Consider the following 19,218-nt stretch of genomic DNA (forward strand, 5'->3'; position numbering starts at 1 on the left):
TCTATAGAGACGACCTTCAGCTCGTCTATAGAGACGACCTTCAGCTCGTCTATAGAGACGACCTTCAGCTCGTCTATAGAGACGACCTTCAGCTCGTCTATAGAGACGACCTTCAGCTCGTCTATAGAGACGACCTTCAGCTCGTCTATAGAGACGACCTTCAGCTCGTCTATAGAGACGACCTTCAGCTCGTCTATAGAGACGACCTTCAGCTCGTCTATAGAGACGACCTTCAGCTCGTCTATAGAGACGACCTTCAGCTCGTCTATAGAGACGACCTTCAGCTCGTCTATAGAGACGACCTTCAGCTCGTCTATAGAGACGACCTTCAGCTTGTCTATAGAGACGAGCTCGTCTATAAAGACGACCTTCAGCTCGTCTATAGAGACGAGCTCGTCTATAAAGACGACCTTCAGCTCGTCTATAAAGACGACCTTCAGCTCGTCTATAAAGACGACCTTCAGCTCGTCTATAAAGACGACCTTCAGCTCGTCTATAAAGACGACCTTCAGCTCGTCTCTAAAGACGACCTTCAGCTCGTCTCTAAAGACGACCTTCAGCTCGTCTATAAAGACGACCTTCAGCTTGTCTATAAAGACGACCTTCAGCTTGTCTATAAAGACGACCTTCAGCTCGTCTATAAAGACGACCTTCAGCTCGTCTATAAAGACGACCTTCAGCTCGTCTATAAAGACGACCTTCAGCTCGTCTATAAAGACGACCTTCAGCTCGTATATAGAGACTCCATCCTCCTCGTCTATAAATACTTCCTTCTGCTCATCTATAAGTACTCCCTTCTCCTCGTCCATAAATACTCCCTCCTGCTCGTCTATAAAGACGACCTTCAGCTCGTCTATAAAGACGACCTTCAGCTCGTCTATAAAGACGACCTTCAGCTCGTCTATAAAGACGACCCTCCTGTTCGTCTATAAAGTCTCCCTGCTGCTCGTCTATAAATACTCTCTCCTGCTCGTCTATAAAAACTCCCTCCTGCACGTCCTTAAAGACTCCCTTCTGCTCGTCTAGAAAGACTCCCTTCTGCTCGTCTAAAAATACTCCCTCCTGCTCGTCTATAAAGACGGACTTCAGCTCATCTACAGAGACTCCATTTTGATAGTCTATAAATACGTCCTTAAGCTCGTCTATAGAGACTCCTTCCTGCTCGTCTATAAAGACTCCCTCTTGCTCGTCTATATAGTCTCCCTTCTGTTCGTCTATAAATACACCCTCCTGCTAGTCTATAAAAACTCCCTCCTGCTCGTCTATAAAGACTCCCTCTTGCTCGTCTATATAGTCTCCCTTCTCCTCGTCTATAAAAACTCCCTCCTGCTCGTCTATAAAGACTCCCTCTTGCTCGTCTATAAAGTCTCCCTCCTGCTCGTCTATAAAGACTCCCTCTTGCTCGTCTATAAAGACTCCCTCCTGCTCGTCTATAAAGACTCCCTCCTGCTGGTCAATAAAGACTCCTTCAAACTCTCTCCTGCTCGTCTATAAAGTAGGTCTTCTGGACTTCTGTACATACTGTCTTGTGGGCCTTGTATAGCATTCCCCTACTTCGACCTCTACCAATCTTCTCCACTGCCTTAAAATATTCGTGTTATATTTATTTAAAGTAAAAGTGGATACCACAAATGAATGACCAACAAAACCAACAAACACACATACATACATATGTGTATATACATATCAATGGACAGAAAAAGTGGCCAAGTATGAATGTGTAAATAAGATCGAGAGACGAATTGACTGACTGACAGACTGTCAATACGTCATTGTGCCTTTTTAAGCAAAAAGTTGGGTTTTTTTTCATTCTTCCACCTTAACAGTTGAGTGGGCCAAGTTAACAATGGTAACAGCCAACAACAAGAAAAAGAGAACTGCTGCCGTTTTGAGTCTTTCCGATGATGATCATAATTATGATGAGTAATGTGTCATGCGTTACAGGTGGGCTGGTCATTGCTGGCCAAGAAAATAACAACGGTATAATTTATATTTTTTTCTGTTTGTTGTTATTGTTTTTTTTTTTTTCATTTGACAAAGTGTTTGTTATAACAACAAATTAAGATTTGTTTGAGACAAAACAGACACACGCGGGTTGGCGGGTTATTGTAACAATTACACACACACAAGCGCACTTATTGTATTACACATTACATAAAAACGATTGCAAATTAATTATGACTTTCAAGTTTTTTTTTTTCTTCGACAAAAATTGCATTCAAAATTTCTTGGAAAAAATAAAGAAAATCTGTAACAAATTGATTTTTTTTTAGTTATGGTTGACGCCTTTTTAACACTTTTCTCTTTCAATTAGCATCGCTTGCCACAGACGGTTTGGAGTTTAAGGTTGCTGTTTGTTTGTTGAAATTTGTTTGCATTTTTGCCGTTCGGTTAGGTTCATTCGAAAACTTAAAATAAACAATTTCACTTTTTATGACAACTTTTTCTTTCGTCAGTAATTTATTTTCGCTTAGTTTGCTTCTTGGTATTTCACTTTTTTTCAGCACAAAAAAACTCAAATTCGAATTTATGGATAATTCAAATAAATCCGAATTTAATTTTATTTTTCGATTTTTTCTATAATTTGTATTCAAATGAAGGTTATTTTTTTCTCATTCTCTTTTTTTCATGTAAACTGCACGATTTTGTTGTTTCTATTTATTCTAAATTTACTAATGTTGTTTTTATTATTTTTTTTTTCAATCATATGTGCCATGCACCATTGGCCTGCCTGCCTGCCAGCCAAACCAACCAACCAATCTTAGCTCGTGTTATTTTTTAGTCAAACTCTTACATTTGGGGTTTTTTGTTCGATTTTTTCTGGCAATTTTATTAAATTACTATAACGAGTTTTTATTGTTGCTTTATATTTTTTCGCAGCTATTGAAAAAACGTTCAACTTTACGCTTTTGATTTTTGGATTTTCTTTACATAGCCAAAACTAAAAACACGTAGAAGTTTTAGTCTGAGCATATGAAATATGTTTGTTTACCCGCTTCTTTCAATCACGCTCAAGTGGTCTCTTTAACGTTTAAAATAAAACTAAATCGTAAAAGTCTTTAAGTTTTACAAGCAACATAGTTGCGCATGCGCTTTGTGGTCTGTCTGTCTGGCTCAAAGCAAACGAACAACTTGGCCAGACAAACTATTTCAAAAGGCATTGCCATTCATTCAAAGTAATGATGCCGGCTCTTGTCATTCTCATTCTCTCCCTCTCACACACAATAGTAGTGATGTCAATTTGGTGATGATGATGAGGCTTAAATGTCGTTAAAAAACAAGTCTCTCTTCTAGTTGTCTTATAGATGAGCTGAATGTAGTCTCTATAGGCGACCAAAGGAAGTCTCTATAGACGACCAGAAGGGAGTCTTTATAGAAGAGCTGAAGGGAGTTTTTATAGACGACCAGAAGGGAGTCTTTATAGACGACCAAAAGGGAGTTTTTAAAGACGACCAAAAGGGAGTCTTTACCTTTATAGACAACCAGAAGGGAGTCTTTATAGACGACCAGAAGGGAGTCTTTATAGACAACCAGAAGGGAGTCTTTATAGACGACCAGAGTCTTTATAGACGACCAGAAGGGGTCTTTACAAACGACCAGAAGGAAGTCTTTATAGATGAGCTAAAGGGAGTCTTTACAGACGAGCTGAGGAAGTTTTTATAAACATCTGAAGGAAGTCTTTATAAACGAGCTGAAAGGAGTCTTTATAGACAAGCCGAAGGGAGTCTTTATAGACGAGCTGAAGGAAGTCTTTATAGACGAGCTGAAGGGAGTCTTTATAGACGAGTTGAAGAAAGTATTTACATACGAGCTGAAGGAAGACTTTATAGACGACCAGAAGGGAGTCTCTGAAGGGAGTCTTTATAGACGAGCTAAAGGGAGTCTTTATAGACGAGCTGAAGGGAGTCTTTATAGACGAGCTGAAGGGAGTCTTTATAGACGAGCTGAAGGGAGTCTTTATAGACGAGCTGAAGGGAGTCTTTATAGACGAGCTGAAGGGAGTCTTTATAGACGAGCTGAAGGGAGTATTTATAGACGAGCTGAAGGGAGTTTTTATAGACGAGCTGAAGGAAGTCTTTATAGACGAGCTGAAGGGAGTCTTTATAGACGAGCTGAAGGGAGTCTTTATAGACGAGCTGAAGGGAGTCTTTATAGACGAGCTGAAGGGAGTCTTTATAGACGAGCTGAAGGGAGTTTTTATAGACAAGCCGAAGGGAGTCTTTATAGACGAGCTGAAGGAAGTCTTTATAGACGAGCTGAAGGGAGTCTTTATAGACGAGTTGAAGAAAGTATTTACATACGAGCTGAAGGAAGACTTTATAGACGACCAGAAGGGAGTCTTTATAGACGAGCTAAAGGGAGTCTTTATAGACGAGCTGAAGGGAGTCTTTATAGACGAGCTGAAGGGAGTCTTTATAGACGAGCTGAAGGGAGTCTTTATAGACGAGCTGAAGGGAGTCTTTATAGACGAGCTGAAGGGAGTCTTTATAGACGAGCTGAAGGGAGTCTTTATAGACGAGCTGAAGGGAGTTTTTATAGACGAGCTGAAGGAAGTCTTTATAGACGAGCTGAAGGGAGTCTTTATAGACGAGTTGAAGAAAGTATTTACATACGAGCTGAAGGAAGACTTTATAGACGACCAGAAGGGAGTCTCTGAAGGGAGTCTTTATAGACGAGCTGAAGGGAGTCTTTATAGACGAGCTGAAGGGAGTCTTTATAGACGAGCTGAAGGGAGTTTTTATAGGCCACCAAAAGGGAATCTTTATTGACGAGCTGAAGGGAGTCTTTATAGACGAGCTGAAGGGAGTTTCTATAGACGAGCTGAAGGGAGTCTTTATAGACGAGCTGAAGGGAGTTTTTATAGGCGACCAAAAGGGAACCTTTATTGACGAGCTGAAGGGAACCTTTATAGACAAGCTGAAGGGAGTCTTTATAGACAAGCTGAAGGGAGTCTTTATAGACGAGTTGAAGAAAGTATTTACAGACGAGCTGAAGGAAGACTTTATAGACGACCAGAAGGGAGTCTCTGAAGGGAGTCTTTATAGACGAGCTGAAGGGAGTTTTTATAGGCGACCAAAAGGGAATCTTTATTGACGAGCTGAAGGGAGTCTTTATAGACGAGGTGAAGGGAGTCTCTATAGACGAGCTGAAGGGAATCTTTATAGACAAGCTGAAGGAAGTCTTTATAAACGAGCTGAAGGGAGTCTTTATAGACGAGCTGAAGGGAGTCTCTATAGACGAGCTGAAGGGAATCTTTATAGACAAGCTGAAGGAAGTCTTTATAAACGAGCTGAAAGGAGTCTTTATAGACGAGCTGAAAGCAGTTTTATAAGCGACCAAAAGGGAACCTTTATAGACAAGCTGAAGGAAGTCTTTATAGACGAGCTGAAGGAAATCTTTACAGACGAGCTGAAGCGAGTCGTTATATACGAGCTGAAGGAAGTCTTTATAGACGAACTGAAGGGAGTATTTATAGACGAGACACAGTGGATCCACTTGTATTGAGAAAGTGGCCAAAAATATTTAGAGTGTAAAAATCAAGCCAATGCGCCGGTTACAGCTTTGTGCTGCTGCGAAGAGTGCTTTAAGAAACCACAAGCGTAACATTCCCCCCCCCCCTTTTCCCCTCAGGAGGGGGTATACGGTAAGAATTGTCTTATGCTGTTAATACAAAATGACATGAACAAAGGTCCCGATTATCTTATGATGCAAAAATAGGCTTGGGGAAACAAAACAATCTCCAAAACAACATAAAATCCAACCAATTTAGCGGATAAAAAAAATCAACATTTTTGTCTGAAAATTGGTAAAATTGTTCATAAAGATCTTATAGTAGTGGTACCTCCTCGGCTGGGGGGGGGGCTCTTCTCGGGGTTTTCTATAAACTGCTGTGAAAATAACAGGCGCACCTCTTTGGGTCAGTTACTGTCACGTCGTCGAAAGTAACAGCCGTTCTGCCATCCTTCTTTCCGGATTCGACAGTGATTTAATCGTTGGCCACAATTTCCTTAATCCTGTGCCAATGCTGCATTGCTTCATGTCCTCTAACCACTTTTTTCCGCTTATGTTCAACTTTTGGGTCATTAAGTTTCGTACGACAAATCTCCTCACGCTCATTTGCTAGTCTCGTCGCCTCTGCTGGCAAATTTGGTCTTATTTCGTTCCAAAATGTTCTGAAAATTGTGCGAATGATAACTCTTGAAAGAAGTAACCGATTTGGTCCATAATTTGTACATCGTGAAATTTCTACCAGACTTAGATGAGGTTCCAATGTGAACTCAATCGGTCCACTCCTTTTCAAAATTTAAGAAAAGTTCAGTTTAGGACCTAATCTCGAATCGCTTTGATTTTTGTTGGAACAACTTGTACTCACTGCCCCCCATACTACCGTTTAAGTTTCATCAGGGGCAAGTCTATACTTTCTGAGAAAATAGCCTGAAAGGTGCAAAAAAACCCTATGACACCGTGTGTAGTGGTTGGAGTGCAAGATAACTCTCGGACAGATCTACCGATTCGGTCCAAAATTTGGCCTTCGTAATATTTTGTTCAAACTTAGTTTATGTTCAAAGATAAGCCATATCGGTCCACTCCTTCAGGTACCTCCCCCACAAAAGTTCAAAACTGTTGGAAAAAATTGTGTGCACGATAACTCTTGAAGGAAGTGACCGATTTCGTTCATACTTTACACATCCTAATATATCTACCAGATATAAATCAGGTTCAAATATGTACTACATATATTTGCGCACTCCTTCGTGTAACTCCCACACGAAATTTCCGATAAGTTCACTTTAAGACCTGCTCTCGGATCACTTTGATTTTTGTTGAAGCAGCTTGCATTCGCTGCCTCAATTACAACGGTAAACATTTTTTCAGGAGCAAGTCCATACTTCTTGAGAGAACAGCCCGAAAGGTGTAAAAATCCATACGGCACCATATGTAGTGGCTGGAGAGCACGATAACTCTCGAACTGATCAACCGATTTAGTCCAAAATTTGACATTCGTCATATTTTGTCCAAACTTAGTTTTAGTTCGAAGATGAGCAATACCGGTCTACAACTACAGGTACTTCCCCCCAATAGTTAAAAACAATTTCACTAATAATAATTTGGTCCAAACTTTGGATCTCGTAATATTTTGTCCATATTTAGTTTACCTTCTAAAATGACCCATATCGGTCCTCTCCTTAGGGTATATCCCCCACAAAAGTTCAATATTTGTGTCTAACTGCAATTTAGGGTATGTTCGAAGATCCTTTGGAAATGTATACCGATGCTGTTCGTTGTGGTCCTGTTTACAGCGATATTATGTTTTCCGTGGATAAGTCCATGCTTGCTGGCATACTGGTTCAAAAGTTATACGATGACCTACTGAAATGACCAGTGGGCGCGATATCTATCGAAAATATATGATTCCCAAAATAAGATTCAATTCTACAATGGACAAAGTCGATCCATTCCTTTAAGTACCCCCTCCGCAACGATTTTGAACTTTAATCCTAATCCACATTTTTGTCGACAAGCTCAAATGTCCAAAAAGGGCCCCAAAATTCTGAAGAGACTCTAAATACATTCGATCTGTCCTTAGATGAAAATTTCATTTCACATAGTCTGAGGGTATATCTCTGTCGGCAAAGCTGACTGATACTTTTTTACTTGTTCTTTTTATATTTGCCTAGCAGCACCTATTATGGCTTGGCAAAAACACATATATAACTGTTTAATTTATTTCTCTCTATTTCCTTGTGCTGGAACTTGATCTATGATCGCATAGAACGCATAAATATTTCCGAAAAAATTCTTAATTTCATTTGTTTGGACATTTGAACTTGCCGACGAAAATATGGGTAAGGATTAAAGTTCAAAAGTGTTGCAGAGGAGGTACTTAAAGGAATGGACCGACATAGTCCATTATGGAAGTGGATCTTATTTGGAGTCATATCTTTTCGATAGATATCGCGCCCACTAGTCATTTTAGTGGGCCATCGTATAACTTGTTCACGGAAAACATAATACCTTTGTAAGCAGGACAAAAACGAACGGCATCGGCATACATTTCCAAAGGATCTTCGAACAGAGCTTAAAATGCACATAGACACAAATGTTGAACTTTTATGGAGGAGGTACCCTAACGTACCTCCATTTAGAAGTTAAACTAAATTTGAACAAAATATTAGGAGTTCCAAAGTTTGGACCAAATTCGTTCCAGAAATGTTGTGCATGCCATTTAAGTGACATTTTTTAAATATTCGGGGGAATTACCGGAAGTTGTGGACCGGTAACGAACTTCGAACTGAAAGTTTTACAAAATATCAGGAAGGCCAGAGAGGTATCCTAGGGAGAGGACCGATATGGTCCATTTTAGAAGTTAAACTAAGTTTGAACAAAATATGACAAACGCCAAATTTTGGACCAAATCGGTTTATCAGTTCGAGAGTTATTGCGCTCTCCAACTACTACATATGGTGCCATACGGGGTTTTTACACTTTCGGGCTGTTTTCCCATGAAGTATGGACTTGCCACTGAAAACATTTTACCGTGAGACAGCGATTGCAAGTTCCTTCAACAGAAATCAAAGTTAGTCAAGAGCAGGTCTTAAAGTGAACTTATCCGAAATTTTGTGTGGGAGGTACCCGAAGGAATGGGCAAATATAGTCCATATTCAAACCTGTTCTATATTTGGTAGATATATTAGGATGCGTAAAGTATGGACCAAATCAGTCCTTCCCTTCACGAGTTATCGTGCACACAATTTTTCCGAAAATTTTTGAACTTTTGTGGGGGAGGTACCTGAATGAGTGAACCGATATGGCTTATCTTCGAACTTAAACTAAGTTTGGATAGCGAAAGCCAAATTTTGGACCGAATCGGTTCATCCGTTCGAGAGTTATCGTGCGCACCAGCCAGCCAGACAGACAGACGGACGGCTAAATCGACTCCAAATTGTCTAAAACACATTTCGGGGTCTAAAACCATTATTTCGATGAGGCACATTTTGCCCGTATGAAAGTGTATAAATATACACATTGTTTTATAAATATTTTTAAATAATATGAAACTTTTACTATTTTAGAATACAATTAAAGTTTTAAAACATAAAAAAGTTACGAAATGCCAACAAAAATGCAGTGTGAAATATTTAAGAGAAAATGTGTCAGATTCTCTTTGTGCATCCCTGATTTAAACGTCTTTTCTACAAATTAGGCCGCCATCAGACCATCTGCTTTTTCACATGTATGTTGTCACTTTGGGTATACTAAGAACAGCTGATGTCATACATGTGAAAAAGCAGATGGTCTGATGGCTACCTTACTGTTATGGGATTTTCTACCTTTGTATTTCTTCTCATTTAATCGCACATTGATCATTTTATTGGTTAGTTCTTATCAGTGGATTACCTTAAATAAGTTATAGCAACACCAATCAAATTTTCAAGGCGCCCCCTTTTAAACTTCTACAGGTTTTGATTGTTTTTGTAATTCAAGATTTCAGAAGTCGGCAAGTAACGGGTGTTTTTTTTTACAGGTTTGTTTTTCGAATAGAGATAAAATTGGCATTTTGTGGTCAAATCTGGCAACTCTAATGTCATTTATGTTCAGTTTGGTTTGCCATTTCATCATGAACAGGTTGACAAAAGAACAACGCTTGCAAATCGTGCAAATTTATTTCGAAAATAATGGTTTAGTTCGCGAAGTTTACCGCAAGCTCCGTCCATTTTATGGTCGACATAATCGTCCATCGGAGCAATTAATTCGGTTAACCATGGATCGTTTTCGCACTACGTTTACTCTATATGATAATACGCATCCGCAGAGACGTCGAACAGTGCGGACCGAAGAAACAATTGCCGCTGTAGAGCAAAGTGTTGAAGATGACCCGAATGAATCGATTCGCCACCGTGCACAGCGATTGGAGCTTTGTCCATCAACTTTATGGAAGATTTTGCGCAAAGATCTTGGCTTGCGACCTTACAAGATCCAGCTTGTGCAAGAATTAAAGCCGCGAGACCATGCAATTTGTCGTGATTTTGGTGTATGGGCCGAAAATGAGATTGATCTCGATGCTGATTTTATCGCAAAATTTTGTTCAGTGATGAGACTCATTTTTGGTTGAATGGCTACGTCAACTAGCAAAATTGCCGCATTTGGAGTGAAGAGAATCCACATAAGACCCTTGAGACACCATTACATCCACAAAAACTGACTGTTTGGTGTGCTCTATGGGCTGGTGGAGTCATTGGGCCATACTTCCTCCGAAATAATGCTGGAGAGGCAGTTACCGTTAATGGAGACCGGTATAGAGCCATGATAACCGACTATTTTGTTCCCGAATTGGATGGCATGAATGTGGATGAGTTGTGGTTCCAACAAGACGACGCTATATGCCACACAGCGCACGTCACAATCGATTTATTGAAGGAAACATTCGATGAGCGCATAATTTCGCGGAATGGACCTGTCAATTGGCCACCAAGATCGTCTGATTTGACACCATTGGATTATTTTCTTTGGGGATATGTGAAGTCGCTCGTCTACGCCAACAAACCAGAAACGTTAGGGGAATTGGAAGCCAACATTCGTGGCGTTATTGCCGACATACGGCCCCATATGCTCGAAAAAGTGGTTGAAAATTGGACCTCTAGAATTGGCTTTATTCGAGCCAGCTGCGGCGACCACATGCCCGAAATCATATTTAAACATTAATGACATAAAATTATCCTTCCAATAAAGCCAAAATGATGGACATTAAAACGATTTTCTTGTGTTTTATTTCAATTCGAAGTTCTATACCACTAAAAAAAAACACCCGATATAAGTATATGCACATGCATATATGTATTTCTCTCTATCAATAAAGCGATATGATGCAGAGTGAGTGTTGACGACTTTTCTCTGACTGTCTTTTAACACATTCGCGGACGTGAATGCTATAGCATTCCGATGCAAAATGACGTGAATGCTATAGCATTCACATTGTCAGCCAATTTTTGTTCATTTATTTGTATACAATCTTAAGTTTTGGTGATTAATATACATAATACGATTTATTTCAACAAGATAAATTCTATATTAAATAAAAAATAATAATAATAAACAATAATTAATAAATAAAAACAAAAAAACTGATTTCGAAAATAATTGAGTGTCATTTTTTTCACCTCTCTGAATTTGCTTGCGTCCGCGAACGTGTTAACATCTTTTGATTTTTTTGGTTGATTTGTAAATTTGCAGGTTTTGCCCAGTTACTCATTCATTGATAAAAATATTCAAAAATTAGTCATGGATTTTTTTGTTTCGACCCAAAATGCAACAACATACAGTGACTGTCACTGAAAATGATCCAATTGAAATAAAAAATGTAAACGTTGATAACTTGGAAAAGTGTTGTGATTTTTAACAATTCAAAAAACAATTTTGCAGACTGCAAAGTTGTCTTTAAGATGGCATACAAAAAATGGTGCCGTGACATAACTCCCAACGGACATAACTCCCAAAATCGCCTTGGTTTGCGGACATAACTCCCAAATTGTTTGGGGCAATGTCCGACCCCCCTTAGCGGACATAAGTCCCAATGGGAGTTAAGTCCGTTTTTAAAATTAAAGTGATTTTTATTTAAATACAATTTTTATTTCAAATGCATAAGAAAAACAATTAAAAATTAACTTTAAGTTCATATGCATTTTTCATTTCATAAAATAATTTATAATTGATTTACAATTTTTAAGAAAATTAAGTACAAAATAAGTAGTAGTCATCTCAAATCGAACTATATTCAAAATTTGCTATCAAACCTAAACGAAAAATGCTGCCTACTTTCTGAAAAAAGATAAGCGCCGCTGACGAAAATATTTTTAAAAAATCGCGCGATTTTTTACAAAAATATTTTTACAATTTAAGAAGATAAAAAGTTTTTGTTAAAAATATTTAAATACTTTGTGAAAAACGAAAAGCGCCGCAGGCGAAAATATTTAAAAAAATCGAGCGATTTTTTACAAAAATATTTTCACAACTTAAGAAAATAAAATATTTGTTTTGCAAAAATATTCAAATACTTTCTGAAAAACGAAAAGCGCCGCAGACGAAAATATTTTTGAAAAAATCGCGCGATTTCTTACAAAAATATTTTCACAATTTAAGAAAATAAAAAGTTTTTGTAAAAATATTCAAACACTTTCTGAAAAACAAAAAGCCCCGCAGGCGAAAATATTTTTGAAAAAATCGCGCGATTTTTACAAAAATATTTTCACAATTTAAGAAGATAAAAAGTTTTTGTAATTATATGCAAATACTTTCTGAAAAATGAAAAGCGCCGCAGGCAAAAATAATAAAAAAAATCACGCGATTTTTTACAGAAATATTTTCACAATTTAAGAAAATAAAAAGTTTTTGCAAAAGTATTCAAAAATATTTTCACAATTTAAGGAGATATAAAGTCGAAAATATTTGTGAAAAAAAAATCGCTCGATTTTTTAGAAAAATATGTTCACAATTTAAGAAGATAAAAAGTGGTTGTACAAATATTCAAATACTTTCTGAAAAACGAAAATATTTTTGAATAAATAGCGCGATTTTCTTAACAAATATTTTTACAGTTTAAAACTTTTCCTAACTGCTACTTACATAATTTGGTTGGCACTAAAGCCTTCTCAAATGTATAATTCGGCTAACATTCTAACTTCTGCTCTAAAATTAAAAAAAAAAATTAAGAAATAATTTATAAATTAAGAAAAAATCGTTGGGAGTTATGTCCGCGATTTTTTTGGGTGTTATGTCCAACGAATTTTGGGAACAAAGCGCAGCGGACATAAAGCCCAAAATCATTTTGGGAGTTATGTCCGTGGGAGTTATGTCCGGGCACCACAAAAAATATTCCGTTTACAGTACCGTTATACCAAAAATTTCACCGCAAAACAAAAAATTGGCATTTTTAAATTGAGCATTGAAAATGATGCACGATAATAATCGATTCATAATTTACGAATTTTTCAATTTTTATGACATTTTAGCAATCAAAACGGTAGAATAATTGGTTCCCTATCATTTTCAGTAGTTTTGTCATTGATCCCGATAGAAAAAATGATGTTCCTGACGTAATTTTGGCATGATTTGTTTAATAAATGTCCCTTTTGTAGGCAACAATTTGGCTAGAAATTTCTAGTTTCTGAAGTTATTTTCCTAAAGATGACTATGAAAAATAATTAAGGGTTATATCCAGTGTACGTACATATGTAGTTCTCCCCTCCAGTCGTGTTTGGAACATTGGATAACCAACTGTTTGTGGAATTCAGAAATAAGAAGTCCAAAACACGTAAAGTGAAACAGGGAGATAATTGCTCAAGGTGGGGTGATACCTCTGGTACTGTTTAATCTCTACCTTTCTAAAAATTCCACACCCTCCGGACGGCATCTTGGCGACGGGTCATATCGTCGATGACATAGTTGATATGTTAAATCTCTATATAGCTTACTTAATGCAGTTCTTCCATCTGAAGAATATGAAAATATCCGCCACTAAATCCACTGCCACTTGGAAGGCTGAAATGAGACTTCCTCTGAACATATTGGCCACCACTAACTACCCCAAAATATTAACTGTATCATTCGATAAAATGTTTAAGTCATCCGTGTAAGCCACAGCTATTTGCAATAAAATCAGAAGTAGAAACAAGGTCCTCAAGTCGCTGGCAGGCAGTACTCAGACTGCTGACAAAGAAACCTTCCTGTAGTGGGATTCTCTAACGCATTTTTTGGTTATCGACAAAAATCGGTAACTTTAAAACGCAAAATTATGAATGAAACGTTCAAATAAAAGTTGACAACACCGTTGCTATCGGTAAAACTTTACGACTACTTTTTATTGGTCGTTAACTTACCGAATAATATCGTTAATTACCGAAATTAAAACTATTTTAGTTCTAGCGATTTTTGTAGGTAACTTCAAAAATCTGTTATAGAATCGCACTACTGATCTCTTACAAAGCAATAGGTCAGTCTGTGGTAAGCTATGCAGCGCTAGTATGGTATGAAAAAATTAGCGCTATGTTATGGAAGAATATTCAAACCTTTCAGAATGTCGTCCTGATGACTGCAACAGAATGCCTCCTCATGATACCAGGGGACCATCTTCATGATAAGACGAATGTTTTACCGGTGCATCAGCACAATAGAATGTTGTCGATGCAGTACCTGCTTGGGTGTTTAGTGAACAGGCTCCCCCACCAAGGCACGTCAGGAGAGATCTTCATGATTTAGAGAGATACAAACGAAAATCTCTACACCAACGAGTCTATCAAGCAGGCTGGGATAGTATTCACATTGGTGCAGTCGCGCAGGCAGTACAGAGATGCAGTTTGAATGCCGTACTTGGGAACAACCCCCATCCTTCGCAGCATAAGAACGCCAGCTGCCGGACGATGCAGCCGCCTCAATTCGTATGGGGCCCGGTTTGATGCCACGATACCCAACACATGCCCGGCATGAGGATTGGAACTACAGGACACACTGCTGTCCAGCTAACCCCACTGAAATAATACACGAACGAACATATCGCTCATTTACTCAAAGAGTGACACATCTCAAAAAATCGACTTTCGTGAAAAACGCGTTTTAAGTTGGTGATTGAGATTTGACTTCCCAATTAAAAAAGGTTATTATACAAAAACTAAAATAACTACTTGGACCATATTTTGTAAAAAGCTAGCCAGATATCAGTGTTAAATTTCTCTGCAAGATCAAGTACCTACGATTTGAAGTGTTTAAAGGCCTGCGTACATAAGCGGCCTTGCCTGATTGCCTTGCTTTCCTGCTTCATTTCGGACATAATAAAAATAAAAGAATAAAGAAGGTCGAGCAAATTTCGAACTGGGTTGCCCTTTTCTTTTTTATTCTTTTATCAGAAGCAAGCAACAAGGTAAGCATGTAAGGCAGCTTATGTACTCACCCCTTAAGTGCTTCATAAATTCAAAAAACTTTTGTGTTGAATTATGCGAAACTCGTAGTAAAGGAGCTGCAACTCGTCGAGTTTTAGAGATATCAGCATGAAAACTTGACACAATATAAAGTAGAAGTCGTAGAAAAAAATAGAAATTGCTAACTCAGAAAACGCATTTTTGAGTTATGCCACTGTTTAAGTAAATGAGCGATATGTATGTATTTATGTTGCTACAACAACAACCATCTAACTGTGATGGAAGGTCCATCGCCCACTATTGATTTTCCAATTCATTCTAGTGCTAACTTGCATCAGCTCTGTTCCAGAACTAAAAAGTTTTTACAATTTTTACCACTTTTACACATTTTGCGTTCCCGTACACAAAATTTATATGAGAATCGTTTACGACTTTAAAGCAGGGCACTCACCTATCAGTCTGCACGACAGTATGTGTAAATTTTCGAAAATTTAAGAATTTATGTGTGATTTTTTTCAAGACTGATGAAAATCAAAATAGTTTTGAATTCAAAATGAACCCCCATCAGCCTGCGTGAATTGGGTTTATTTTCAAATAGTCAATAAACAATTTTGAAAAACAGAAAATAATGTGTGTATAGGAACACAAAAAACGTAGAATTTGTTCATTTTTGGAGGAGAAATTCAAGATTTTTAGACTTGACTGATGGTTCGTGCTACACATTTGTCAGTCACACATACAGAAAGGAGGGTTCATCGGACTGACGGCACAAACTGATAAATGAATGGGGGCCTTTTACGACTTTTACCACTTTATAAAGGGAACAGGCCAATCACTATTCACCCAACCTATGACATATGGAACACTAATAGCTTGGGTTCATCGGCAGCAGCAGTTTGTCAGTAAATGTATGGACCGTATACGACTACTTATAATTACCGAATAATATCGTTAATTACCGAACTTAAAGCATTTTAATTTTAAAGATTTTTGTCGGTAACTCCGAAAATGTGTTAGATAATCACACTACATGTCCTCCGATAAGTTCAGTGAACACCTTTCTTAAAATTGCAATTGCTATCTTTGTAAATAAATTACAATGTTTTATAAATAAAATAAAGCCACCACTTGGAAAATAAAACAATTTGACAAATGTTACCTTTTTAACGTCAATCTGTTATGGCGGCTATTCACTGAAAAATGTGAACACAGGTTGATGGCTGTCAGCCAATCGATTACTACGGTTTCGATAACACTTGCCATTCGATTAAAAGTTATCAAAGTTATAAGCAAAAGAGAGAAAATGAAGGAAGTGTGAAACGAGAGAGAGAGAGATAGTGGGAGAATTCATTGATAAGAGGAATAGATCATTTTGCAAATACTACGATCAGGTGTATAATAGTTTAGAATTATTAATAAAATGTATACACAGATATTTCGGAATTTAAGGAACATAAGGTAAGTTCCAGGTTTCCATTCAGTAGTCCTCTTTCCATTCTTGACAATATACAAATGTTATTTTTCCGACCAAGATCAGCAACTAACCCACCTTCCATCCATTCTCCAGCTTTGAAATGTTGTTACATAAATGTTTTGATTTTTCGAATTCATGTTTTTTTCTTGTTTCAGATGTTATTCCGCCAAAGCAGCCCCCACCATCAAGCCAATTAATAAAATCCTCATTGCAAATCGCGGTGAAATTGCGTGCCGTGTTATAAAAACTGCTCGCAAATTAGGGGTACGCACTGTTGCTGTGTACTCTGATCCCGATGAGAAATCACTACATACCCAATATGCTGATGAAGCATATAGGGTGGGTGAAGCCGCCTCGGCCTCATCCTATTTGCGTGGTGATCGTATTATAGAAATTGCAAAGAAAGCTGGTTGCCAAGCCATCCACCCGGGTTATGGTTTCTTATCAGAATCTGTGGAATTTGCTGAGCTGTGTCAGAAAGAAGGTGTTATCTTCATGGGACCACCCAGCTCTGCTATACGTGATATGGGTATCAAGAGCACGAGTAAACATATTATGGATGCTGCCGGTGTACCCATTATTAATGGTTATCATGGTGAAGATCAGTCGGATGAACGTTTGCAAAAAGAAGCCCAAAAGATTGGTTTTCCCCTAATGATTAAGGCTGTGCGCGGTGGTGGTGGTAAAGGTATGCGTATTGCCATGAAGCCAGAAGAGTTTATGGATGCTTTAAATTCGGCTCGCACCGAGTCGCAAAAGTCATTTGGTGATAGTTCTGTGTTGTTGGAACGTTATGTACGTTCACCTCGTCATGTTGAGGTCCAGGTCTTTGCCGATCATTATGGTAATGCTGTGTATTTGTGGGAAAGAGACTGTTCCGTGCAGAGACGTCATCAAAAGATCATTGAAGAGGCACCAGCTGTAAGTTAAGGTCAATCAAAAATTTCCAAAATTATTTCATAATTTTTTTTCTCTTTTAGCCCGGTTTATCTGAAGAGTTGCGACGCGAATTGGGTGAAGCTGCTGTCAGGGCTGCCAAGGCTGTCGGCTATGTTGGTGCTGGTACTGTGGAATTTATCATGGACAAGGAAGATCTTAGTTTCCATTTCATGGAAATGAATACCCGTCTCCAAGTTGAGCATCCCATTTCTGAAATGATTACCGGTACTGATTTGGTGGAATGGCAAATTCGCATTGCTGCCGGCGAACCATTGCCAGTGACTCAGGAACAAATCACCCGCAAGGGTCACGCCTTTGAGGCTCGTATTTATGCTGAAAATCCTCGTGGTGGTTTCTTGCCCGGAGCTGGTCCCCTTCGCTATTTGGCCACACCTCAAGCCAGCGACTTGGTTCGTGTTGAAACCGGTGTCCGTGAAGGTGATGAAGTATCTGTCCACTACGATCCCATGATTGCCAAATTGGTTGTATGGGGTGAAAATCGTTCTCAAGCTTTGAATAGTTTAATTGCTCGCCTGAGGGAGTATCATGTAAGTAAATAAGGTTTTTCCAGCCTTTTGCTTTTCCAAGCCGATACCAAATCTATTCACTATTTAAGACGATTTTTTTGTACCTCCATCATATATTTTTTGGTCTCCTGGAAGATCAGGACTTCTTATAGAAAAAATCGACTTTTGGTCTTCTTCTATAAAAACACCATTGTGGTATTCCACTGTAAAAACAACCCTTCCATTAAAAATTCCTTATAGTATTCTTCTGTAAGAGGGCGCCTTGAAGTCATTTTCCACGAATTCATCCTGTGCTTTTCTTTTATAACTTGTCTCATACTTACCTCCCTCTTGTTCTCCACTTTCAGATCACTGGCCTCGAAACTAACATCAACTTCCTCATCGACTTGGCTTCTCATCCTGAATTCCAATCTGGTAATGTACATACCGGTTTCATTGATCAACATTTCGACACCTTGTTCCCTCCTGTGGAGATTTCCGATAATGAATTGTGCAAGGCTGCCCTTTCATTGGTATTCAATGAATTGCAAGCCTCCCAAACTAATGCTCCAAGCAACAATGATCCTTTTGCTGCCTCACCTAATTTACGTTTGAACTATGACCTCATACGCAAATATCAACTCAAGGCCAATGACAAAACCTATCAAGTCAATGTTAAATTCAATGGTGAAACTATTGAAATTCAAATCGATAATGGTAGCTGGTATACCGTCAAAGCTGATCGTATTATGGATGGTGATCGCCTTAAGATTCGTTCAAACATTGCCGACAATATTTCCACCTATAATGCCTATATTGATGAATCTGAAGTTACCCTCTTCTTGGATAATGGCAAATTGTCATTTGAATTGGTACAACCGAAATTCCTTAATACCGCTGTTGATCAAATGGGTAATGCCGGCTCCAAGGTAGTTGCACCCATGCCTGGTGTCTTGGAAAAAGTTTTAGTTAAACCCGGTGATAAGGTTAAGAAGGGTGACAATTTGGCTGTTTTGATTGCCATGAAAATGGAACATATCCTTAAGGCTCCCAAGGATGCTGTTATTAAATCAATTGGTGGTGCTGAAGGTTCTAATGTGGCCAAGGGTGCTGCTGTCATCACTTTTGAAGAAGAAGCTGAGCAATAAATTTTTGACCAGGGGCTTTTAAAGTACCAGATTTGAAATTGCATTTATTTTATTATTATTGTTTTTCCTTTTTGTTTAAACTTGTTTGTCAGGGCATTTATTTTAAACCCCCTATATGTAGCAAATGTGTATTATGTAAAATGTTAAAATTGTTTTTAATTGTAGATTTTTTATAAACGAAATAAAGACGTTAGAAAATTGTAAAGAAGGTTTTATGAACTTGTTTATGATGTTTGGGAAGG

The 19,218-nt window shown here is 38.2% G+C and overlaps 1 protein-coding gene across 1 annotated transcript; it reads left to right on the forward strand.

Annotated features, from left to right (window-relative positions):
• The first annotated feature begins 16,194 nt into the window (after positions 1-16,194).
• On the forward strand, positions 16,195-19,181 carry Mccc1 (Methylcrotonoyl-CoA carboxylase 1). The gene is made up of 4 exons (XM_073981276.1): positions 16,195-16,367; positions 16,539-17,304; positions 17,364-17,870; positions 18,197-19,181. Exons 1-4 carry the CDS (start codon positions 16,330-16,332, stop codon positions 18,974-18,976), a joined length of 2,091 nt encoding a protein of 696 aa, XP_073837377.1. The 5' UTR covers positions 16,195-16,329; the 3' UTR covers positions 18,977-19,181.
• Positions 19,182-19,218: the final 37 nt, after the last annotated feature.

The sequence above is a fragment of the Musca autumnalis genome, unplaced genomic scaffold, assembly GCF_047663935.1.
Source record: "Musca autumnalis isolate F117 unplaced genomic scaffold, ASM4766393v1 scaffold_1, whole genome shotgun sequence".
Lineage (NCBI taxonomy): Eukaryota > Metazoa > Arthropoda > Insecta > Diptera > Muscidae > Musca > Musca autumnalis.

Excerpts from the sequence above, each read along its gene's own strand:
- Mccc1 (XM_073981276.1), top strand. The coding sequence starts at position 16,330 with ATGTATACACAGATATTTCGGAATTTAAGGAACATAAG. Across the intron at positions 16,368-16,538 it reads CGGAATTTAAGGAACATAAG|ATGTTATTCCGCCAAAGCAG; the intron begins GTAAGTTCCAGG and ends TTCTTGTTTCAG. Across the intron at positions 17,871-18,196 it reads CTCGCCTGAGGGAGTATCAT|ATCACTGGCCTCGAAACTAA; the intron begins GTAAGTAAATAA and ends CTCCACTTTCAG.